At 38.0% G+C, this 25,403-nt stretch overlaps 2 protein-coding genes across 2 annotated transcripts; both read right to left on the bottom strand.

The window, feature by feature from the left end:
- Positions 1 to 1,227: 1,227 nt before the first annotated feature.
- Positions 1,228 to 8,436, bottom strand: LOC145136765 (putative glycosyltransferase). The gene is made up of 16 exons (XM_079070880.1): positions 8,041 to 8,436; positions 7,546 to 7,656; positions 7,413 to 7,471; positions 7,188 to 7,330; positions 6,901 to 7,098; positions 6,618 to 6,817; positions 6,070 to 6,169; positions 4,406 to 4,909; positions 4,199 to 4,321; positions 4,034 to 4,114; positions 3,594 to 3,925; positions 2,633 to 2,878; positions 2,481 to 2,565; positions 1,816 to 1,987; positions 1,588 to 1,744; positions 1,228 to 1,502 (listed from the first exon to the last, which is right to left on the bottom strand). The coding sequence occupies exons 1-16, from the start codon at positions 8,193 to 8,195 to the stop codon at positions 1,373 to 1,375; spliced, it is 2,796 nt and encodes a 931-aa protein (XP_078927006.1). The 5' UTR covers positions 8,196 to 8,436; the 3' UTR covers positions 1,228 to 1,372.
- An 862-nt stretch (positions 8,437 to 9,298) lies between these two features.
- On the bottom strand, positions 9,299 to 12,494 carry LOC145137339 (phospho-2-dehydro-3-deoxyheptonate aldolase 1, chloroplastic-like). The gene is made up of 5 exons (XM_079071485.1): positions 11,861 to 12,494; positions 11,101 to 11,378; positions 10,593 to 10,869; positions 10,136 to 10,381; positions 9,299 to 9,732 (listed from the first exon to the last, which is right to left on the bottom strand). The coding sequence occupies exons 1-5, from the start codon at positions 12,434 to 12,436 to the stop codon at positions 9,484 to 9,486; spliced, it is 1,626 nt and encodes a 541-aa protein (XP_078927611.1). The 5' UTR covers positions 12,437 to 12,494; the 3' UTR covers positions 9,299 to 9,483.
- Between the last annotated feature and the right edge of the window lie 12,909 nt (positions 12,495 to 25,403).

The following is a 25,403-nucleotide window of genomic DNA, read 5'->3' as shown; positions in this document are numbered from 1 at the left end:
CCAAATCGCCAAATGGTCTCAGGAAATGATAGTAGAGCAGTGTCTGGTCTGAATCAATATGCCCAAGTTCCTCCATCATCTCGTCAATGTCGTGAATGGAAAAGGTGTCAATGTCTAGTAAATCAACATAATTTTGCTTGCCTTTGATGTACTTTCTTCCAGGGAACTGTGTAAACTGTCCGCCATGGTGTAATCGGACAGAGAATATCGTTGGATGTCCGGCTGTAGATTCAGGGGAAGATACATTAGTCACATTTTTCTGTTTAAGTTACTAACTGATCGAGGGAGTAAACACTTACCATATCTACGAGCAACGTCAATCTCGTCCATGGTAGCACGTATCCTCCAAGGCGTCATCGTCGTCCTCAAATGTAGGGTTCTTTCGATCAAGGGTTTTCAAGGGTTTTCAAAGGTTTTGTCTGTGAAGGCTTGTGTCTGATTCACGCTGATAAGCGATACGTCTTTTATTTCTTGGCGGTAGAATGTTGGAAATGTTAAATGACTATTATACCCCCAACGTGCAAGGCACGTGGGGTGTCTAACGGAAACAATTGACGGATTGTTAGAATAGGGACTAGGCGCGTTACATAATAAAAACTTGAGGACAGTCCGAGTTAGAAAAATAAGTTAGGGACTAAGCGTGCAATTTATACTAAACCACAGGGACCATTCGCGTAATTTACTCTAAATAGTAAGAGCTTTGATTTTCAGCCATATGTTTTGGTTTGAAAAGCCTCACTTTATAGCACCCTACTTTCAGTTCTTTATAATTTGTCATTCTACTTTGCATACCCAAATTTTGTCATTCATGGGCATATGGACAAATTTTACTTGTGCAATATATTTTTGCAAAAATAAAATAAAATTGAAAGTAGGTTGTTATAACTGAAAAAAGATAAAGTTGGATGTTAAAATAAATTGTCTATTTCTTGCATGTAACATCTTATTATATTATATGGAAATAAGAATATATAGTTATAATTAAAGAATTTTTGGTATAGAACTAATGAAAACTAACTATTATAAAGTTTATCAAAACTAAAATAATTTTATAATAATAATAAAAACATTAAATTTAAAATAAAAAAAAAATAAAAAATCAAACATTAAGAATTACATAATTAAGAATCGGTTATATTACAATTTTTTTGCTCTTTCAAAGAAACTACACCGGATAAAATAAAAATAAAAGCAAATAAAGGAAATCACATTACTATAAATGATCCATTCAATCAAAGCAAAACATACTGTTATTTCATCAAAACTATCCAGGTATAAAATATAGCAAACCGAATAAAAATATTGTAATTTTGGTAAATTACTTTATTTCAAAAATGTTACAAAAATAATACAAAAATAAAATATGTTATAGCTAAAAGTAGTTATTCAAAGCACCCCACACAGTTTCCTCAACTTCCTCCCATGATTTTGCGCTCCTCAATTCTTTACACATACCAAAAATCGCCCCTAATATATTCTCCTCATGTATTATACAATAGCACCTGTGCAAAAATTAACACCATTTTCAACAATTTATTTATATATATATTCAATAATCAAATATTATATATAATTATAATGACTTACATTGTTAGGTACGATATTCTTCTGACTACACTTCCATTATCCCATGAATTTCTTTTCCCAAAAGGAAGTCCATAGCTTTCAAGAAGCAAATTCAGGAGCTGTAAATCTCCACGAAATATATCTAAGTGAATCGGGATCAAATCCAATATTGGATCACCTGAAAAAAAAAAAAAGTAAATTTGAAACCCGTTTATGTTTATGTAAAAAAGACGAGAATGCCCTTGTTACCTAGAGACATATTGCTGAAATCATAAATATAGCTTGGAAGCCATGATGATATTTCCTTGTCATTATTTGACCCATTCACAACACCACAACACTCCAAGTGAATATTGTCATCCATTATATCCGTGTGTATCCAAGAGCAAGAATTCCTCACTTGAAACAAACCATTTTTATCCTAAAACACAAACTCTTAATAAGAAAAAGAGTAAATTACATGAATGGTCCTTATGGTTTAGGGTAATTTGCGCTTTTGGTCCATAACTTATTTTTTTAACTCGGAAGGTCCCACTGTTTGTTTTTTTTACGCGCTTGGTCCCTGTCTTACCTAAAAAAAACTATTTTACCCTTGATTTTTTAATTTATTTAAATAAACACACCTCCAACCCCACCCCCTCACCTTACCTTACCTACCCCACAATTTTTCCCTATTTAAATACTAGTCTTTTTAGGTAAGACAGGGACCAAACGCGTAACAAAAACAAACAGTAGGGACCAAGCGCGTAACAAAAACAAACAGTAGGGACTTTCCGAGTTAAAAAAATAAGTTAGGGACCAAACGTGCAAATTACCCAAACCATAGGGACCATTCGTGTAATTTACTCTAAGAAAAAAGTATATTCACATTAACAATATGAACAATGAAGCTAGTTGGACACTACACTACTAACCTTGAACAAACTATGCAACTCTACAAAGTCATTTGGGAGATATTCATTAACTTTCTCAATTAGTGCACTTGGAATTGGATAACCCCTGTATTATTATATGCAAGAAATGAAATGATATAAACAAATGAATGATATAAGTTGAAGCAACTTACCACTTAGTCAAACGACTTGATACGTCTTTTTTTTTCCTATTGAGAATTGTGAAGAAAACCTTTGATGATTTTGGGAGATTTATTTTTTCATTAAAATCATTCTCATGGTTGAACCCTAATTCCTTTCCCATTTGTAAATATGCTGAAACATTCAGAGGAGTAACAGGTAAAACATGGAGATGATGCAATTGCCTCCCTAAAAAGGAAGCTAGATTTGAAACCTCCTTATATGAGAGTGTATCTCTTCTGAAAAATTAGAAAAGTATATTAATCAACAATTTTGAATCTATCCATTCAAATGAATAAAAACCTAAACTATTTTCGATAATGTGGATGAGGAGGGTATTTATGTCTTTTGCACAAATGTGAGATTATGAACGAGTTCCTAGACTAAATAAACAATCTAAATCTCCATTTTAGCCTTACATTCTTATAAAAAAAAAGGAAATCTCCAATAAAGTCCCAATATTTTTTGGGCCAGTTTCCGGTTTAATCCCACATTTATTTTTGAGTAAATTACACGAATGGTCCCTATGGTTTGGGGTAATTTGCACGTTTGGTCTCTAACTTATTTTTTTAACTCGGAAGGTCCCTACTGTTTGTTTTTGTTGCGTGCTTGGTCCCTGTCTTACATAAAAAGACTATTTTGCCCTTGATTTTTTAATTTATTTAAATAAACACCCCAACCACACTTCCACCTCACATTACCTTAACTTACCTATCCCACCTTATTTAAATAAATTAAAAAATCAAGGGCAAAATAGTCTTTTTAGGTAAGACAGACCAAGCGTGCAACAAAAACAAACTGTAGGGACCTTCCGAGTTAAAAAAATAAGTTAGGGACCAAACATGCAAATTACCCCAAACCATAGGGACCATTCGTGTAATTTACTCTTTATTTTTTTGAACAGAAAAGTCCCGATTATCTAATCTGTCATTAATGGAGCAAAAGGGTACTTACAAGTCAGCAAATATTTTCCCTTTGCATCGTTTAGTAATAATGTAGGGCCAAATGTTTGTTTGTCCACCAGAAATGACCAATTCGTCCAAAGTCATATCAGCTTTCCTATACTCAAATAGCTTTTTGCTCCAGATGCCAAAAGGGTACTCAACATCAGAAAATATTTCTTGAATTGTACTATTTTTAGTAATTACATCAGGTACACCTTTTCCATCCCATGGCACAATTTTATATTTTCCATCCTCAATAAAAACTATCCCACTTGCTAAAATATTAGGAACATGATGTTTCAAAGTGGAATCCGATCTCTGCATTATACTGTAGAACTCAAGCTGCATAGAGATGCAAAACAAATTACATAAGAATTGTTTCAGTTAGTATATAAAGGTAAAGAGATAAGAGATTAGTGATTTAATAATAATTAATAATAATAATAATACCTCTGTTCCTAATGCATGAAGACTAGCTTCTAAACCATCCTCCACAAAAATCTTGACAACATTGTCTCCTACAAGATAAACCTATTGGAAATACAAATTGTATCACTTTAAAATTTCATATTATAATCACTTACAAGATTTTTAATTATTGGAAAATGAACTTACAGGATTGCTACCAGTGCCAACTGGAAACTTCTCTTCATCTACAGGCAAAGAAATATTATGAAAGGCACATAATTCTTCCATGCAATTTGACCATTTATTAGCATGTAACGCAATACAAGCTCCCTAAAATTCAACCACATCATGTAAATTAAAAAAAAAAAAAGGATTAAGTAAACAAAAAAGGGTAAGAAAAAAAAAAGTAACTACCTTCCATATTAAGTCTCTTAATCCAGGTTTCCCAATCCAAAGCTTCCATAACCAATCTCTCAATTCCCTTTGTCCAATACAATTACTTGTACTCCATAACGAATTATAATGGTCTCTATCTTTATCCAAAAACATGGTAAGAAAATTTATATCATAACAAAACTCCTCCATGTGGTCATCAATTTTCACTCTTTTTTCCTTTCTAGAAACTTCATTTTCACTGTCATTGTCATCCATGGATGAGAATTCCCCATTATGCCCTTCAGTAAGGGCGAGCAATCCAGCACGACAAACACCTTTATGTTGATACCCAGGGGCCATATCCAGACATACAAATTCAAAATTTTTTGAGTTTACATAATTTTGTGTCACAGCAATTGTGGTTTCAAGGTTTAGAACACAATGCCACCACCCAGTTGGAACATAAATAGTTTCACCAGGTAGTTGTGTACATTCTATTGGCTTATCTTCATCAGCAAGAAGTGGGTAGAAGTCCAACCACCACTGAGAAAAAAAATAAATAAAAGATGACATGTCATAAGAAAATGCCAACATACTTTTGTTGGTTTGTTAATTATATAATATATATATATATATATATATATATATATATATATATATATATATATACTTTCATTTCTTCCTACTACAACATTGTACTTTGAAAAATCTAGGGTTAATCTCATAAAAGACCTTATATTTTGTTTTTTTTTTAATGAAAAAGACCTTGTGTTTTTTCAGTTTTTCTGATCTGGTCCTTTTAGTCATTTTTTTTCAAAAAGAAGTGGGAAATTTCCGATAAAGTCCTAATATTTTGGTTTAGTTTACGGTTTAATCCCAACATTTATTTTTTGAACAGAAAAGTCCTGATTATTTTATATTTTGCTTATGTTAACAAAACAGTCGTTATTTTTTTTTTTGCAATAGAAAATGACAGATTATCGTGTAAAATTTGATAATCGGGATTTTTCTGTTTAAAAAATAAATGTTGGGATTAAACTATAAACTGACCCAAAGTATTGGGACTTTGTTGGAGATTTCGCAAAAAAAGTTGTAAAATGTGAGGGTTTTTTTTATGAAAAACTAAAAAAGTTGGAGTAAGTTACTGAAATCGTCCCTATGGTTTGGTCAAAATTACACGTTTGGTCCCTAACTTTTTTTTTACACTTGGATTGTCCCTGTGGTTTGATTTTGTTGCGTTTTTCGTCCCTATGGTTTGGTCAAAATTGCACGTTTGGTCCCTAACTTTATATATGCAAGGGATGAAAAACGCAACAAAATGAAACCACAGGGACGATCCAAGTGTAAAAAAAAAGTTAGGGACCAAACGTGCAATTTTGACCAAACCATACGGACGATTTCAGTAATTTACTCAAAACGTTGAGGATTTATTTGGAAACATTTAGAAGGTAGAGGGGTTTTTTTGGAATAAAAAGGCAAAGTTGAGTGTTTTTTCGGAGTAAATGAAAAAATATAACTTCTTTTATGAGATTAACCCAAGAATCTGCCTAATTATAGCAATGTCATCCAAATACAAAGCAATTTACACTGCTATGATTGGGTAGATTTTTCAAAAAAGTAGAAGTATGAGTACTATATTTGGGTAGGTTTTTCAAAGTTAACATCAACATTCTTTATCATTTATATTTTATACACAATATTACCTGCAATGATGATGGAGTTTCAATGTCAACATCACCATCTTCATCATTTACATGTACTGTTACACCTAAAGGTACTCTTCCAGGAGGATACAGGGCCCACCTATTCAAATAAAGGTAACATATACTTCAAAATTTCTAGTAATGTACAAAATTTAGTGCATAAGAAGTATTGAAAAATACTTCATGGCAAAAACAAGAAGTCCTTCACATGTTGTTTTAGCATTACTCTTTCACAAAAAGTAGTCCAAAGCTAATTTTAATATTCATTTAACATTATGTTATTGAAGTATACTATGAATCTAAGCACCAAAACAACTTATAAGCATACTAAACAAAGGAATATACCAAAGCGTGATAAAATAATACAATTTTCTTCAAACTTTATAAAAATCTACCTTTTACAATTTTCTTCAACTTTTAATATTCATTTAACATTATGTTATTGAAGTATACTAAGAATCTAAGAACCAAAATAAGCATACTAAATAAAGGAATAAATCAAAGCATGATAAAAGAATACAATTTTCTTGAAATTTTATAAAAATTACCTTTTACGCCCACACAAAAGAGTATTCCAAGCACTGGTAAGAGCAGGATCAACATGCCAAGATGCACCAGATCTCTCTGGTCCAATGATAAGCCATCTAAAAGGTGGTCTCTGATCATTAGCTAATACATCAAAATAGTCATCTGGGAATAGATTTGGCACATTGTAATCTTTTAATAAATCTGGTGCAACTTCTCCAAACTGCAATTACAAAGTCATATTTCTTATAAACTATCAATAGAAAATGGGGAGGTGGAGAAAGAAATGAGAGTAAGAAAATGTACATTGTCATCAAAAATGTATAGGGGATCCTCATCATGTTGTTCTTGCATGTAGGACACATAATCCTCAAACTTCATGGATAGTTTTTTAGCACTTCTTTGAGAAATTCTGAAAGGTGTAGTTCCATATTTGAGTAGTAGCTGTTCAGGAGTCCAGGTTTTTCTTGCAGCCCAAGTATCAGCCAATCCAGAAATTAGAACCTACATGGAGCAAGATAACATAACTTTCTGAATCAAATAATATAAAAATACAAGTTCAGATAACTTTTTGAATTAAATGAATGACTTACAGGTTTATGTGCATCATATTGTTGAAGGAACTCATCTAGTTGAATGTCTGTCTTTCTTTCAACATTTCCTTGATCAAAAGCAAACCCATTTAACTGAGTATAGCAACGATATAATCGCTTATACAGGAATAAAGAGTTAAATCCTGTAAATAGAAGTGATGTAACATTTAGTAAAGCAACCAAAGTGTAGAATTGAAAACTATGATATGTGATAGAATTGAATACCATCAAAGTGTAGTGGTTTTCTGTAAGGGTCATCATCACATTTACTCAGAACTTGCAGTCTGCAGTTCATATCAGGCGTGTTATTAATATCATATAAATTGAATTAAAGCAAAAGGAAATTCTGAAAGCATACCTATGCAGTGTTGTCCTCTTCCAGGATCCTTTGTACTGAAGCTCACGATTTTCATTATTAAGGCATAAGTTCATCCACAAAGGTTCTTCATTGCAGAGGATATACATCACACTGCAAATCATAACCCCAGTTAAACAGATTTAATCTCATTCAATTAATTCTTACTCTATGAACTTAGCAAGATTGTGACAAGAGAACCACTTTGTAAACATTGCTATAAAACTTTAAAAAGTATGCAGTAAGATCTTTGATAGATCTAATTTCAGTTTTTGTCAACGTATGGAAAACTTGAAAGGAATACGTAAATCACACTAGCGAATTGCCTATAGTTTGAAGATCACAATAAGCATTCATTCATTCTAATCCTAATCAAGCCCATAAGTATGATCATCCTCGGAACTCTCCCAAATTAGTAACCTTTTCTTACTTCTATAAACATAATATACACCGGAATTTCGAATTTGGAAGAAAACAAAGTACGAGAAATTTAACAACCTGCTAGCACAAGCAAGACGAGCGACATCACGAGGTGAGAGCAAAGTCAGTATCGAACAAACGATTTCATCCGGAAGGACATGGAAACCTCCAAGAGCATCAGGTCTCCGATCTCTCGGAACGACTTGAGCTTGCGAATTCGCGTCCACCTCCATTGATTGCTTCCTTAATCTCAAAACTCAATAGGGGTTTTAATTTCTCTCTATAACTACTTTCTCAACTCGTATCTATATTGTAATGGAAAAGGGCGCGATTCCTGCTTAATGTTTAGGCAATTGTGCGGTGGCGCGTAGGCTGATTTTTCTATTTTCCTTAACCGAGGATTCGCCGCGTGCGGCTGAGGATCAGATTCCCGTTGACGTAACTCGGAAGTGACAAACACGGAGCTAGAAAGTTGTTGATTATTGCAATTCGGACCTTCAAGTTCTATATTTTACACTACGATCGGAGTTTTGACAAAGTTTAATCTTCACATTGGATATAAGAAAGAAGGACAAACTATGAGAAATAGTTATAGAAATTTATCTAGCTACCAATATGGGTATGTATTTTATTTTATAATTAAAACTATATTTTTTATTCAACAAAACAAATATTCATTTAAAATGTAAGGAAACATATTTATAAACCAATGCCATGATAGAAGTTACATCATATTTGTATAAAATAAATTTTACAATATTTATCTGTAGGTTTTATGGGCTGCAATCTTAGGCATTTCTTTATGTGATTTTCTTTCTTTTTGTAGGTTTGTGTTTGGTGTGCTTGTTATTTTCGTAATCCGTAAGATATTGTATAGAGATATGGATGCAATCTACAACATTTATTTCTTTGGGTTCTTTTTTGTGTGATGAAGTGTGTTTTTTCCCCCTTGTGTTATTAACCAAATCAATGTAGGTTTCAATCTAAGAACATCAGTCAGTTTCAATCAAATATGGATGTTAACCTCTCAACTTCTATCAATATATTCAGAGAATTTAGTTCTTATCAATATAGTAAAAAGCAACAAAGGAATGAAATGGAACAATCTTCCCCTAGTTGATCACTTGATTGACATTCACTAGGATAGTGGTATTTTTCTCATTCCATTAAGGATTATATGACATATTGTAATTATAAAAATGATTATAATTGAGATAACCACATCAAAAAGCTTGTCAGGATATAACCCATTGCTCATATCATTAAAAATTTCTTAATAACACAACGCGTTATTACCATAACTTATGAACTACAAAAATGTCTACAACAACATAAATGTTTTAAAAGAAACTAACTCATTGGCTCTTGTTATTATCATAACTTATGAACTACAAAAAATCTACAACAACATAAACGTTTTAAAAGAAACTAACTCATTGGCTCTTGTTATTACCATAACTTATGAACTACAAAAAGTCTACAACAACATAAATGTTTTAAAAGAAACTAACTAATTGGTTCTTAACATTGCTTCATTCTCCTCTTTCTTAAGCGCTCTGCGATTATAAAGGATAGCTCTAGTGCTTGAGAGGCATTAAGCCTTGGGTCACAGTGTGTGTGGTATCGCGATCCAAGGTCATCAAAGGTCACTGTTGTGGATCCAGATCCACCAATGCACTCTGTCACATTTTGTCCCGTCATTTCAAGATGAACTCCTCCCGGGTGGCTTCCTTCTTGCTCATGCACATCAAAAAATGCTTTCACTTCCGCCTAGTACAAACAAGATTCCATGTATGATTTATTATTATAAGACTTTATAATAGCAATATATAAACCCGTAATAGCAATTTACTTACAATTACTTACCAATAATAGTAACATACTTAAATTTCTTTACCGATAATAACAATTATGTAGAATCAAAAAAATTTAAGCATTTTACAAGTTTTATATATGAATTTATGTATGTTGCCACTACAAACAAAAGTAATTAAGCACGTTGCTAATAAGCGAAAAAAAAATACATTGCCTATATTGGTAGCAAGAGTAAAGTATGTTGCTATATACCACAATTTATCTTTTTTTTAAACATCATTTATCCGGGGGGGACAAATTATAAATTGCAATGTTAATAAAGAAAGTAAATATACAAGTAGCAGGATGAGAGTGTTACCCTAATAGCATCGAAGGGTCGAGTCTTGAGACCACACGGAGCCTTGATGGTGTTGCCATGCATAGGATCCGAGACCCATGTCACGATTTGACCCGCTCTTCTAACCGCTCTAATAAGATGGGGAAGTTTCACTCTCATGTTCTCCGCTCCCATTCTTGTTATTATTGTAATCCTTCCCGCTTTGTTCTCGGGATTCAAAATATCGATGAGCTTCACCAACTCACTTGGATCCATCTTGTCACTCACCTTTTCAAAAACACATGTTAGCTCTCTATAATCACAATGTGTCTGATACGGAATGGATGTTTCCATTCCGTATCAGACACATGTACCTTGTGCCTGATACAACTGTGTTAACAGTTGTATCAAACACATGTACCATGTGTCTGATACAACTGTTAGTACATTGTGCCTGATACAATGCTGTATCAGGCAAAATGTATGTGAAGATCAATACCTTAATTCCAAGGGGATTTGCGATTCCTCTTAGAAACTCGACATGGGCACCATCCAACTGACGAGTTCGTTCCCCAGCCCAAAGGAAATGAGCAGAGCAATCATAGTACAAGCCAGAAGTTGAATCCAAACGAGTAAGAGATTGCTCATATGGCAAGTGCAAGCACTCGTGTGATGTCCAGAAATCGGTGGTGGTCATGATTGGATGGTCAACGGTCAAACCGGCTGCAGACATGAACCCGAGTGCCTCATCAACTCTGCTAGCCAGCTCTCGGTATCTACCATGCAACAATTCAAAAAACCACATCATAATTATATAATTTTAAAAAAGTAATTGAGAAAATGATTGCACACTTGGGAAAATCAAAAGAAGAAAGATATAAGTGGACAAAGTTGTAAAAGGTTTAGGGGCAATTTTCATGCAAATAACTAAACACAACGCCCATGCACATATACGATATGAAAACATATCCTAATCATAAAGGGGCAATTAAGTAAATTCAACATACCTGTCACCTTGTTCGCTATGTTCCGAAAAATCAAGATTCCATTGATTAACCCTTTGCATAGCTGCATAACCTCCCGTAGCAAAAGCCCTCAAAAGATTAAGAGTAGCTGCAGATTGGGTGTATGCTCTAATCAATCTTTGAGGATCGGGTGTTCGGGACTTCAAATCAAATGCATCACCATTAACATTATCCCCTCGATAACTTGGTAATTTCACTCCATCTTTTTCCTCAAAAGGATCCGATCTAGGCTTTGCAAATTGTCCAGCCATTCTTCCTACCTGGTTTCCTCAAATTCCCACAATCCAAAATCAATTTCAGTGTAATTCATAATTTAGATTAACTAAATCTTTCAAAAAGCTTTAACACCATCCATAAAGATCATCTTTTATAGATTATGATGAATTATCTAACTGTTTTAACTTTGAAAAAGAACTACGTGGCATACCAAGATATATTCATGCGATATTCACACTATGAAAATGAAAGCAAGTCGCATAATTTAGTTCCACAGATATTCGCATGTGTTCATACTTATGTTATATTAAATCAATCAAAAGGCTTTACTACACTCCATTTACTACACTCCACAAAGATCATAGCTTTAAAAATTAAAAAATTCAGATATGTTGGAATGTTTTCATGATTCAGATTTCATGTGATAGCCAAGAGTATTTAAAAGTTTCGATGTGTAAGCTTAAAATCACATACGAAAAAGAGGTAAAATGAATAATGGAATTTAAAAATTAAAAAAAAATGTGACCTTGATAACGGGCATTTGACCACCGAACATCAAAACAGCACCCATTTGAAGAATGACTCTGAACGTATCACGAATGTTGTTTGCATTAAACTCCTTGAAACTCTCAGCACAATCACCACCTTGTAAAAGAAACGCATTTCCCATAGCAGCCTCACCCAGCCCCTCCTCAAGGTTACGTGCCTCCCCGGCAAATACGATCGGCGGGAAGGAATCCAGGGTTTGGAGCACCGATTCGAGCTCGATTTGATCCGGGTATTCCGGAAGTTGTAGGGCCTTTTTGGTTCTCCAGCTTTCGATGGTCCATTGTTTGGGTTTTTTTGTATTTGGGGCGGTTGTTGGGGTGGTGGTGGTGGCGGTAGCGGCGGTGGCTGGGGAAGCAGGTTTTGATGATGATTTGTCAATGGGGGTCTTCGATGGGTCGGGAGAATGGACGGCGAAGATTGGTTGGATGGATCTGGCGGTGGCGGTGGGTGCGGCGGAGGTGGTGGTGGTGGAGGAGACAGATTTCAGTTGTGGTGGGAGAGAATGGATTTGGAAAGATTTTGTGAGGAGGTTAGAGTTACTAGCAAGAGCCATTTTGATGAAAATGTATGCGTTCTTGGTTTGTGTTTGTAGGTGGAGTGGAGGGACTGAATGGGGGCAATTAATAGGGAGGAGGGAATTGGTGGCAGGTTTGGTGGAAGCTCTCGACGAGTCGAGGGGGGTTAGGTAGGTAAGGGTATTCCGGTAAAATTGTAAAATTTAAATCATATGGTTTTCGTGAAAGAACAAAAAAACGAGATTATTTATTTATTTTTTGTTTTTTTGCAAAAGTATGGATATTTGAAAAACGGTCGGTCGAAATATATAACTAGAAATTGGTGATGTATATGTTTATCTGTCCATGTTCATCACTGGTTTGGAGCATGTTTAAATCACTAAATTGTAAACTGGTTTTGTGTATGTTTAAATCACTAAATTGTAAATTATTAGCTGATGTGTTTTTTATTTTAACTGTAGGTGAGTTATGGAAGATATATGAACTCAAATCTAACCATGAACCCGAAAATGACCACACTTCCCTGCAAGTGGTTGTTCGTGGTCGTGCATAACATAATCACGCATTTCATATAATAAGGAAGTCCGTGAGACCTCAGCTAATCAACACAACAAGCTAGATGGAATTAATACCGCCTCGAAACACTACACATGAATTAACTATAATTTAGCAATTAAGGTATACTTCTTAACTTTCATCTCTAAACGAGTCTTTCTTTTCCTAATCCTTAACTAGGGCAAAATACCATTTTTCCCTTACCCAATGGTCTAAAATACACTTTCAGTAAACTTTGATCAAAAGTCAACCGGTCAAAAAGTCAACGGTCAACGCGTCGTAACAAACGTTGACCTTGCCATGGTCAAAACCAGACCTGACCCTCTTGACCACCGTGTCGTGGTCAGCCCTTAACCGTGTTGCCACTACAAACAAAACGTCATTTAGTAGCATACATATTTAGTGACATATTTTGTTTATGCCATTATATCATATTTTTAGTGGCATATCTTATGTACCGCTATAAAAATTAACACCTTTAGTGGCATTTAACAATTTATGTCACTAATATTCATATTTATTAGTGGCACAATAATATAAAAATGTCATTTAAAATATTTATTTTGTGTTATACAATTTATTAAATACCACCAAAAAAGTTTTATTATGATATTATAAATTTTTTTCTGCCACTAAAAGAAATATCGATCCGATTTCGCAATTTGTATTGATGGAAGATTAGAGATTATGGTTTTGTTTTGTGCCACTAAAAGACCCAAAATTCGATGAAGATGAAAAGAGTTTATTCCATAAAATCCATTATATATACAAACTTGTTCTGTTTTAACCCCAATATAACGTCCTGATTTTCAAAGACAAATTTTTAATTTTATTTATCCAAATTATAAGTCTTACACACTTTATATTACACATTTAATTATAAAAGTGAGTCTTAGCGGAAGTCTTAAATATTATTTATTGTTTTCGATGCAAGTACAGTCATGCGAGAGCCTTTCCTTGATCCAAGAACAACCTGTAAAACAGTTATTCAACAACTGTAAGTCGAGGCTTAGGTGCTGTTTGTTTTTTAGAAAAACCTCTTCAAACCACTTTCTGCTGCGCGGCGCAGCACACGCGCATCACTTTCCCTCTCGCAGCAGTTTGTTTTTTGGAAGACTTCAGACTGCAAAACCTTTGCGCGTGTGCTGCGTGGCGCAGCACTTGACTTGCCTCTTCAAACCTCTTCAGCTTTCAATTTTTTGAAGTTTTTTTTAGAATTTTGGTATAACTTTTTTTTTTTAAACATTTAAAAAAAAAAGCTTTTATTTACGGATTTGATACAATTTCTTATTATAGTTTCCACAAATTTTTTTAACTTAATTTAAAAAAAAAAAGCTTTGATTTTTTTAATTTTTTTACCGTTTCCGTTAATAATATTTTCAGTTTCAGTTTCAGTTTCATCTTTTTTAACGTGTGTAATTTTTTACGAACTTTGTACACATCGTTTGCAATACTTTCTTAATTTTTTTATTATTTTCTTTTTTATGTTTTTTAAAATTAGTTTTTTTTCTAGAATAAAGCTGTTAGCTTCTTTTATATTTTTGTAAGTTTTTTTTTTTAAAAAAGTTTTATATTTTTGTTTTTTTACATGTTATTTTTAGTACTCTTTCAATGTTTTAAGACTAGAATTATTAAAATTTCGGTGTTGAGAACTATTTTAAGTTTATAAAATTAGTTTATTTAAATTTCAGTTTACTGCAGCAGTCTGCAGATGTTAAAAAACAAACATGCTTCTTATTATGGGCTGCAACCATTTGTTCCACCTCTTCTGCTGCAGAGGATTGCAGAGGTGGTCCGCAGACTTCATGAATTTTCGCTTCGAAAAAACAAATAGCACCTTAGTGAACTCCCTCAAAATACCACATACATACAATGCATACACATATTGGCCTTTAGCTTATAGCTGGTCTACACCTTGGCCTTCAGCATATAGTTGGTCCGCCCTATATAGCCTTCAACACGTAGCTGGTCCGCTTCCCCTTAGCCTTTAATATAAAGATAGTCCGCCCAAGGCTATTGGCCTTCAACACGAATCTGGTCCGCCATCAACTCTGTATATACATATCAACATATAACAACAGTCCATATAACAGACAACTAACTATCCTAGTCTAATTGCCTAAGTGCATACTACAGGGTAGCTATATCCTAACATACATAGGATACATATTGGAGTATATAATTTAGTGAGAAAAACTCACTTGACGGTTTCTCAGATGGTTAGCAGCTAACCGAGTGATTCAACTGGAGAGTACGCGCCTAACATGTGTTAACATATAATACTAGAGCTTATCAGTCCCTAGGGCAATTTGGTAATATAGGTTAGACTTATCACCAATGAATACCGATAGCTCTATCAAATAAGGATCAGCCATGCAGGACAGTTGGGAGACATGATCATTTCGGCATTTAGCTTTTTTAAAATCCAACAACCAAGCCAACATTACCATTCTAGACACCTCTCTCGTAAGTTGATTGATCGGTATTATTACTAGGATTACTGATAAATCTTTATTTACATAGTCATAACTACAACTATGAATATAAATACAAGTTACACTTATAGCATAGTAAGTGTAGCCTAACTTACAGAGAGTTTCTAGTGAAATCGGGATTATGCGGGAAGAACTCTGACCCGAGATCTTCTAATCGTCGTCTCTTCGATGCCGCAGGGTCTCACTAAAGTAGCCAGGAACTAGGGAGTAAAGGGCTAAAATCTAGAAAGTATCGTAAGAGAAAAGGAGAAAGGGTGTGTAGAAAATAGCTGGAAATCGAAAATATTTATAGGATAGGAAAGAGTGCGCAACTGCGCATCGCGCACATGGTCGGGTGCGTGTCGTGCACCTGGTCGAAAGTGATGACGTGGCAAACAACGGGTGGTGACACATGTCAAAATCTGGGTGGTGTGCCAGGTGCGCGACGCAAGCTGTCGAGGCGCGCGTCTTCACAAATGAATTTATGTTTTCTCAAAAATTGCATAACTGCTCCGTTCGTGCTCTGTTTTCGACGCGCTTTATATCGACGCGTAGCTATCGACGAGATCTACAACTTTCGTTTAGACTCCGTCGGCTAATTTTGACTTTATTTTTAAAGTTATATTTGTACAGGCTTAGACTGTTAAAATCCGTGTAAAAATCATAACTCTGTCATACGATATCCATTCGTGACTGTCTTTATATTGACGGATAGGTATGGACGAGATCTACGACTCTCGTTTAGATTATTTTTCCTAACAATCAATTGATCTTAATTTAAGTTTCTGTGTTTCACACTGGTACGCTGAAGCTTCTAAAAATCATAACTCCTCATACAAAGTCATATTTGGGTGTTCTAACTAGGTGTGCTATCGCTTTTACGATTACTACGACTTTAGTTTAGATTAATAAGGTTAATAAGTAATGTATCTCCCAAATGAATTTATAATAATCGTTTCATATTACAATCTAAAGTAATGGTAAAAATGGGGTGTTACAACTCTCCCCTACTTACAAGTATTTCATCCCTGAAATCTAACTAAATAAATCTGGGTAGTTGCTGCTCATCTCTTCTTCCGGCTCCCAGGTCCATTCTGATCCTTTCCGGCGATGCCACTGGACTTTCACCAGACTGATTACCTTATTGCGTAAGGTCTTTGTTTTCTTATCTAGTGTAACATCCCAAAAATAAGGACATAATTTTTTTTTTGTTTTTAGTTTAATAAATCCTTAATACAGATTGTTTCCATAAAACCAAAGTAACCAATATTTAGCAAAAACATCATTAAACCAGAGTAATTCACAGAATGCGGAAACATGTGGTGTGTGCCCTACAATCATCCTGAGCTCTTCCATTTGAAAACCGGATTACCTGAAACATAAACTAAAAATCGTAAGCACAAAGCTTAGTGAGTTCCCTGAAATACCATACCACATACAACCACAAATTATCATGCACCTACATATAGTTGCCATGGGCTCCCCCATGGTCTTTATCAATGATGTCATGGGCTCCCCCATGGTCTTTACCGGGAATGCCATGGGATTTCCCCTATTGTATGACATCTAATTGCCATGGGATCCGCCTGGGTCTTCCATGTAAGTATCACAGAGACAACTAGCATACCACATAACACGTAATGAGCCGGCATTGGTGTCTTCGACCCATGGATATAGTGAGAAGACTCACCTCGAATACAGACGTTCACTGAAAGAAATCCCTAGTTGCTTCCCTGACGACACCCCCGAGCTATCAGATCAAAATAACACTAGGGAATTTTTTCAGTGAGCTTCAGTAGTGCGAGGTGAGTCTCCTCACTGAGTTTAGCGGGTCGAAGGCACCAATGCCGACCCATGGTTATTATGTTAGGATGTCAGTTGTCTGTGTGACTCTTGCATGTGTATGTATTGATTTGTATGTGGGCGGGGCCCGGTGATTGTGCGGTATGCTACTATCTTTGTGATTTTCACATGTGTTTGAATGTTATATGATTATATGCTATATTGAATGTTTAGTGGTCGGGGCCCGTTATGCAAGTGTGGGCGGGGCCCGTATCTCATCGTTATGCGAGTGTGGGCGGGGCCCGTATCTCATTGTTATGTGAGCGTGGGTAGGGCACGTATCTCATTTTGGCGGGGCCCGTATCTCATCGTTATGCGAGTGTGGGCGGGGCCCGTATCTCATTGTTATGCGAGTGTGGGCGGGGCCCGTATCTCATTTGGGCGGACCCCATTATGCGAGTGTGGGCGGGGCCCGTATCTCATTGGGTGGGGTCCGTTATTCGAGTGTGGGCGGGGCCCGTATCTCATTTGGGCGGGGCCCGTTATGTGATATGTATGGTAAGAGGTATCTTGGGGAACTCACTAAGCTTTGCGCTTACGATTTTCAGTTTCTGTTTCAGGTACCTTGGTTTTCAAATGGAAGAGCTCGGGATGATTGCAAAGCACACACCATATGTTTCCGCATTCTGTGATTTACTCTGATTCAATGATGTTTTCCTAAATCTTGATTACCTTGGTTTTATGTAACTGATATGTATTAACGATTTATTAATCTAAAAACGAAAATTTTATGTTTTCATCAGTGGGACGTTACAAGATGGTATCAGAGCCTTGGTTTGAGGGATTCGGGCACACTCTCGGGTGTGTCTGAACTCAAACTGAGGATTTGATAAAGTTTTTCAAAAAGAAATATATTTTAGAAAAGGGATTTTTCTAAAAGAAGAAAGGGTGTGGTGCATGCAATCAGCCGAGCTCAAGTAAGTTTTCCCAAAATACCCATACATGTTATTTGTTATGCTTTTATCTGTGAATCTGTGGAATCGCATGCTAGTTAGGGCTAAAGATCTTCTTAGTTTTTGCATGCTAGAATGCTAGGAGAGATGCCTTTGTATACCTATTGTATGAGCTTGTAGACTTGCATGCTAGTTCTGATTAGCTAGTGATAGGTTGGCCTGATATGTGATGTCTGGTAGCATAGGAAGCATTGGATACTGGATTGAGCGTGATTTTTATGTGTAAGGCAATCAGTAGCGAGAGTATGAGCTCCTAGTATGAGTTGTAGTATGTGGGATTGGAGTGATACTGCACGAATGTTGCTTGCTTTGTGCTTTGTGGAACTCATAAGTGATGTGAGTTAGTTATTGAGTGAATATGTCAAGTCACATGTGGCAAAAGTTGGATAATCTCAGAGTGACGAATTTGACCCTATTGTGCAGCTCTCGTTTGAGTCTAACCGTTGTTGGGATGAGTCTATTACTCGAAGGATTATCTAAGATCTGTTGCATGTGATTGTGTTCATAATGTAGCTAACTGACATTATGAAGAGTTCTTCAGCAGCTGATGGCAGGGTGAGGTCGGGAATCTAGGAAAACCTAGGGATTGCTTCAGTGTTTTTGTTACGCGGGTTAGCAAGTGCTGGTATATGGCATTGAGAAGGTGGTTTAGGGGATTCAGGAGGATTCTTGAAGAAGGTATGGATAGGTATGGAAGGTAGTATTGGGCCTGTACTACTGAAAACACATGATCTATACTCGAATCAGGGAGAGTCTTGGAGAATCTAAGAAGCCTTTTGGATGAGGATTTATATTCGGATCTCCTGCATGTTGTTTCGGTATGGTGTGGACCACTCAAGAATGGGGTTCAGATTCTAGTTTCGGCTCATCAGTGGGTATTGAACCGATCGATGCACAATTGTGGGAGTTCATCTCATGGGAGATTACTCGCAGTGTTTCGGATTGGACCTTGGTGATATCTGGTTCAGCCAATGAAGGGAATTTTGGAATTCTTGGATGGTCATCTCGGGGCCTTTCGGGCCAAGTTTATAGCAGGGTAGTTGGGGCTCATTTGGAGCCCAAAGCGTGCGGATCTCTATAATCCTCCAGGAAGGAGGATCTTGTTGTTACCTATTGCCATTTGGGATCGGAAGGGGAATTATGTACCATGTCCTCAGGATGGTCAGGGTAACTCGAGAGGAGGTCAGGATTCCTTCAGATGTTTTGTGGGTATGTCATCTTCTGTTTTTCTTCTGGGTTGTTATCAGGAGTTGGTATTGCTTTGGATTATGCTTGGGTTGGATAAGTTATATCTCGGGTTGATTCTATGATATTTTCTGGGTTATCGAGGGTCGTTATATGCCATTCTGCATACCGCGAGTCTTCGACGAATCTTCAAGTGGGTCGTATCTTGTTGAGTGGGTTCAGCATGTCCCGTTGTTGTTCTGGGTCTTAGTCGGGATCAATTCAGGAGTATTTCTTGGAGGACCTATGGTCAGGGTTATCGGGTTAGTTCTCTAGTGAAGTCAGGGTTCAGGGGTTTTATCATCTTTTCTGGTAAGATCAACAATTGTCTATAAAAGAACTTGTGAGTTTAAGCACTACCGTTTCTAGGAGAGGAGTGGTAGCAGGTAGATGGTAATGACAGATGCATGAGTTGATTGGTCATCAGAAGTGCAAGGGGAGTTTTATATCCGCATGGGTTGCAGTTGGTTGGAGTTCAGTAATTCTTTGAGGATGGAAATTGGAGTGGATATTCGTCAGAGCATGGCAAGGGTTATGGTACTTAGTCGCCAGCATAAGAACTCAATGAATTGGTATGGTATCATGGGAGGTGATTTGGATCATCAGACTGGTTAAGGTCTCAAGAGTATTCTTCCGGATCCCAGGAGTTGGGCAATCGTTGAGATTGGCTAGTAATGGAATGCTAGTTTTGGTAAGCACCGGTCATAGGCGATTCATGCTATATGAGGTTTGATGGGTTGGGAATCCATCAGACTTATAGGATGAAGGAGCTTCGTCGAATCCAAGTGGGGGAGAATCAATCATAATTTTCGGGAGTTGGATCGGGTGTGGAACTAGGGCAATTTTCACATCCTGGTCAGAAAGAGAGACGACCCAAGTGGCCGTTTAGATTGGGGATGTGTAAGTGGGAGTTTAGGGAACTACCAACAGCTGGTCGACATCTTCTTGTTTTGCATAACAGGTTGGTGGAAGGATCCAGGTCGAGGGTTGTGTTAGAGCCTCGCTGCTTGTTTTAGTCTGATGAAGGCTTTGGGGTTCGAAGCATGACTTGAACACCTGATTGATTTTAGTCGAATGCGGGTTCGATTCAGGATATTTGGGGTGGAGAAGGTTTGGTTGTGATGAAACCCGGGGTGATAATCATGGTTGGTTAGAAGTTTTGTGAGACTGTGATGGGATCATAGCATTCATCAGTTGAGGTAGCCTATCGATGAGGTGGTCACAAGCTTAGAGGGGATCAGTTCACGTTGTAGGCACAACATACGAGATTGTCGAGGTACGTTTCCTTGTTTTAGATTGAGGACCATTGGGGTCCGAGGTGGAGTTGGGCCTGTGTAACTTTAGATGGGTAGGATCTGTGGGTAAGGCCGCTCCGTAATATAGTTTGGGTGGGACCCGTGGGCGAGGCCCGTGTGTTTATGGCAATGCAGGTGGGACCTAGTAGAGACCGTTGGGTCAAGGTATTGGATCTTGGATTTCAAGATTGAGTGTGTGGTTAGTATGTGGTGCAGAAGGATGTTTGGGTTGGGTAGCCTTGTTATCTAGACTCTTGGGAACCTAGTGGTTGGACTAGGTGCGAGACTGGTAGTCTCAACGTTGGGTTGGTAACCTTTATATCTCGGTCTAGCAAGGGTTGTCGTTATCAGAAGGTATTGGGTGAAATGCAAGTGTAGATCTATGGATCTCGGTTTATGAGTTGAGTATCGGGTTGGTTTTGGTTGAGATCTCGAGTCGGGTATTGCAAGTGTTTTGTGCTGGATTTTCGTGTAAGTGGATTGAGGGTTGGGTTATCAATATGCTGAGGGCATCAGTCGAAGGGTTCAAGGGTAATGAATGGATTCAGTTTGATGATGGATCCAACTCTCGTGATTGTATCTTGGATTGGTTTTATTGGTGAAGGGCATCCATATAAGTCAGGGCAGTCCTATTGATTTGGAACTTATGTGTGGAGTAGCTTGTTATTCGAAGGAGATGTTAGGTCGCTTGCAGTTGGGATTGGATAATCTCAGATTTGATGATTTGATCATGTTGCGCAGCTCTCGTCTGAGTCTAACCGTTGTAGGGATGAGTCTCCTACTCAAAGGATTATCCGAGCCCTTGTCAAGTATAAGTGTTGTACAGGGATTAATGATCTGTGATTATGTTTCTCATGGGAATCTCAAGTATCAGAAGTTGAATAGTCAGTTGGGAAATTAAGTGGGATGGATTCAACAATGGTCCAGTATGGGTGGTCTGTTAGGGAGTCAGACCATCTCGAGACTTCAGGTCTCAGTTTGAGTAGATATGGTTATTTTTCAAGGGATAATTTTCAGGTAGTGAAAGGATTTGTCCATCTGCAGGTTGGGGAGCCTTGCGAGGGATGGTTTCGGTTGCCTTAGGAAGGTCGGGGTATGCTCGAGGTTGTGGTCGTGTTGCTCAGGTTGTTTAGCGTGTCAAGAATGGTAAGGATTGATTTCGAGGACGAAATCTAATTTAAGTGGGTGAAAGTTGTAACACCCGGAATCTAGAAGATTAATTGTGGAAATAAATCCCCTTTCCTAGGGACCAACACGGCGAGTTGATGGTGGGAAACTCGACGTGTTGGAGGCTTCTGGGATGCACGTTTTTATGGACCAACTCGGCGAGTTGGTGAAGGGGACTAGACGAGTTGGACGCTGATTAATAAACCCAAATTTTCAGGGTGTTGCACCCTATTTAAAGACCTTAAGTCCCTTGGCTGGCCTCCTTGCCAGCCTCCTCTGTCCACAAACCCTAAATTCCAGCATTGTCTTCCATTGTTGAGTGTGTGAGCTTGGGGAGAGCCTTGAAGGTTCAATTTTGGTGCATGTTGAAGGAGCTAAGGAATTAGGAGTTGCTTGGCTTGAAGAAGAAGTATTGGATCCAGAAACACTGTCTCATTTTGTAACATCCGGATTTCCAGGTATCATAATTTAAGTATTTATTCTTGAGTTAAGAATAGGGACTCGACAAGTTGACGCCTAAACTCGTCGAGTAAGGTCGCGACTGATGACTCGGATTAATGAATGGCCTCGACGAGTCGGTGAGTCGACTCGACGAGTCTGCGCTGTGGACAGAAACCCTAAATCTTTGGGCCTGAGCCCTATTTAAAGGCACTTATGGCCTTCAATTGCGGCTACCTTTCCAGAAGAGAGAACCCTAGCGAGCTTGAGTGTGTAGAGTGAGGGAAAGAGCTATCTTGAGCTATTTGGTGTGATTTTGCTAAGGAAGAGAAGAGTTCCAGCAAGAAGGACCAGAGGAGGTTGTTGTTCTGAGATATTCAAGCAAGGGGCTTCATTCTGAGGTACCAAATCGAACCCCTCTTCTTTCCTATTGTGTTGATTCCATTTTGGGGTTAGGGCTTGAACCACTTCATTTTTGGGGTCTTGAATGCATCAAAACCCTCTTTCAAGTTGTGTGATAGATCTGGACCTTCCTAGGTCCAGAGAATCAGAAAGTTTGAAGCTTTAGTCGAGTAATCATAGGGTTTTGAAGCTAGGAAGCAATAATGGGGTTTCTATGGTATATAATGCAAAATACACCATGCATTGACACCAAGTTCAGACCTTTACGTGACTTTTGGGTGTTAGAATGTCAGATCTATAAGTTAGAGAAACAGATTTGACCTCCGAAGGTCAAAAGAGTATTGTCATGGAGGAAACTCGCCGAGTCCATGAGAGAACTCGACGAGTCGGATCGTGTTGCCCCGCGATTCGTGACCAGTGGTAACCCGTCGGGTTGGGAGGTTAACTCGACGAGCCGAGTGAGGCCTTAGAAGGATTCAGAAGATGCGCATGGACTCGCCAAGTCAACCGAGTGCACTCGACGAGTCTGGTCAAAGTTGGACCGTTGACTAGAGTTGACTTCAGTTGACCTTGGGGGTTAGTTAAACTGATTCAAGAGAGAGGCCATGGAAGGGTGGAATGGTTTTCTACCCATTCCTTAGAGATGAGAACATGAGGAGAGTATTGATTAGAGATATTATCATTTTGATAGGCGGAGGCTAGATAGAGGATATCGAGCACGAGGGTTTACTAGTCATCATACGAGGTGAGTCTTCTCACTATACATTACCTAGAGTGGTATCTATGTGCAGACCGGGGGGTCTTATGTGTTATGTGTATGTTGAGTTTATGTGCATTGTGATATATGTATGCTATGTGTATATAGACCGGACCGGAGGGTCCAACGATTTAGACCGGACCGGAGGGTCCAACGAGCTAGACCGGACTGGAGGGTCCAACGAGCTACGGGACTAGAGGGTCCCGCTGAGACACATTGACCGGAGGCTCTTACCGAGTTATAGCCTCGAGTGGCTTATGTGTTGTATGTGGTATTTTGGGGAACTCACTAAGCATTTATGCTTACCGTGTTATGTGATATATGTTTCAGGTACTAGTGAGGATCGCGGGAAGGCGCCGACATGATTTGTACACACTGGCAGAGGATTTTGTATTTGAGATTCTGGGATATGTTTTACCGTGATAACATTTGATACACTTGAGTTGAGAGGATTTATGTGAGATATGTTATGTTTGAAAAATGAAAAATTGTTTTGAAAATTTACGTCGTTACAAGTTGGTATCAGAGCCTTGGTTTGAGGGATTCGGATGCACCTTCGGACGTATCTGAAATCAAACTGAGGATTTGAGAAAATTCTTCATAAAATAAACAATTTTTCTAAAAGAGTAAAAGATTTTGAGACAAGCAGAACGGAACAGTGTTTACGATCGGCCAGCGCCCGAACGGTGATTTCCCAAAATACCCTTATATTATGTGTTATGAGATATTATGTGATATGTTATGCATGCTAGAGCAGGCTAGGTATTCATATCTAGGACTAGTGTGGCCTGAATTGTGATGCCTTAGCCTAGGAGATTACTACTGCTATGAGATACTTCGAGAGTGAGTAGGTAGCAGCGAGGAGCTTATGAGAGGTCTACTTGAGGGTAGCCTGTGATTAGCGAGATATAGAGTACTTGTGCTCTGGGATCCTAGGAGGAGGATTTGGGGTGAATACTGATGTGGTGTGGAAGGTAGTATAGGGCCTGTACTACTAGAAACACCGGATCAATGGGCAGCCCAAGTAAGAATCCTTAGGGTACTAAGGAACAAGTAGGGTTGAGTGATCGAGTGCGAGTATACTCGAGCGAGTCTCTGATTTCTTTTGTGTTGTGTTTCAGAGACATCATGGTGGGTATGCGCCACAACCCAGGAGGCAGTGGTACCAGTGATGAGGAGATTCGTAGGTTGATTCACGAGGAAGTGGCCGCAGCCATTCGAGCTGAGATTACAGAGATGTTTGGGTCTATCAAGACCACGTTAATTGAGACATTTGACGAGCAATATGCCACTCTTACCGAGGCTGTTGTTGCTGCAGCCACCGCAGCCGTCGCCGCTGCCAGGCCACAGGGGGTGACTCGTTGCTGTATCGAGAGTTCAGCAACATGAAGCCACCAGAGTTTGATGGGACTCAGGATCTGATAGCCGCGATGAGGTGGATCTCTGACATCGAGGGGTGCTTCTACACATGTTCTTGTCCAGAGCATCTGAGGGTACGGTTCACGCTGAACCAGCTTCGCTTGGGAGCGAAGGATTGGTGGAAGTTTGTGACGGCTGATTTCACTCCTGCAGAGATTACAGCGGTGACTTGGGAGAGGTTCACCACTATGTTTCGAGATGAGTATGTTACCCCGGTGGAGAGGGAATGTTTAGCCCAGGAGTTCTTGTCCCTCAAGCAGGGAACTGAGTCTGTGACAACGATTACGCGGATGTTTCATGAGAGGGCGTTGTTTTGCCCTGAGCACGTGTCTTCTGAGCAGACACGTATGAGCCGTTATCTGAGCATACTGAGGAGAGACATTCGTGAGTTCGTGGCGAACTTGACATACCGAACATTTGTTGAGCTCCAGGCAAATGCTCGGAAGAGGGAGATTGAGCTGGAGACTCAGGCCAGGGAG

Source organism: Lactuca virosa, chromosome 9 (genome assembly GCF_052849685.1).
Source record: "Lactuca virosa cultivar CGN04683 chromosome 9, Lactuca_virosa_CGN04683_v6, whole genome shotgun sequence".
NCBI classification, from domain to species: domain Eukaryota; kingdom Viridiplantae; phylum Streptophyta; class Magnoliopsida; order Asterales; family Asteraceae; genus Lactuca; species Lactuca virosa.
The sequence above is the reverse complement of the archived record's forward strand: the minus strand, read 5'-3'. Positions and strand labels throughout refer to the sequence as shown.

Coding starts and splice junctions, on each gene's coding strand:
- LOC145136765 (XM_079070880.1), bottom strand. CDS start 8,195: ATGGAGGTGGACGCGAATTCGCAAGCTCAAGTCGTTCCGAGAGATCGG. Junction 7,099..7,187: donor AATATGATGCACATAAACCT/GTAAGTCATTCA, acceptor TGCTCCATGTAG/GTTCTAATTTCTGGATTGGC. Junction 3,926..4,033: donor TTCATGCATTAGGAACAGAG/GTATTATTATTA, acceptor ATCTCTATGCAG/CTTGAGTTCTACAGTATAAT.
- LOC145137339 (XM_079071485.1), bottom strand. CDS start 12,436: ATGGCTCTTGCTAGTAACTCTAACCTCCTCACAAAATCTTTCCAAATC. Junction 10,870..11,100: donor CATAGCGAACAAGGTGACAG/GTATGTTGAATT, acceptor GTTGCATGGTAG/ATACCGAGAGCTGGCTAGCA. Junction 9,733..10,135: donor GACCCTTCGATGCTATTAGG/GTAACACTCTCA, acceptor TGTTTGTACTAG/GCGGAAGTGAAAGCATTTTT.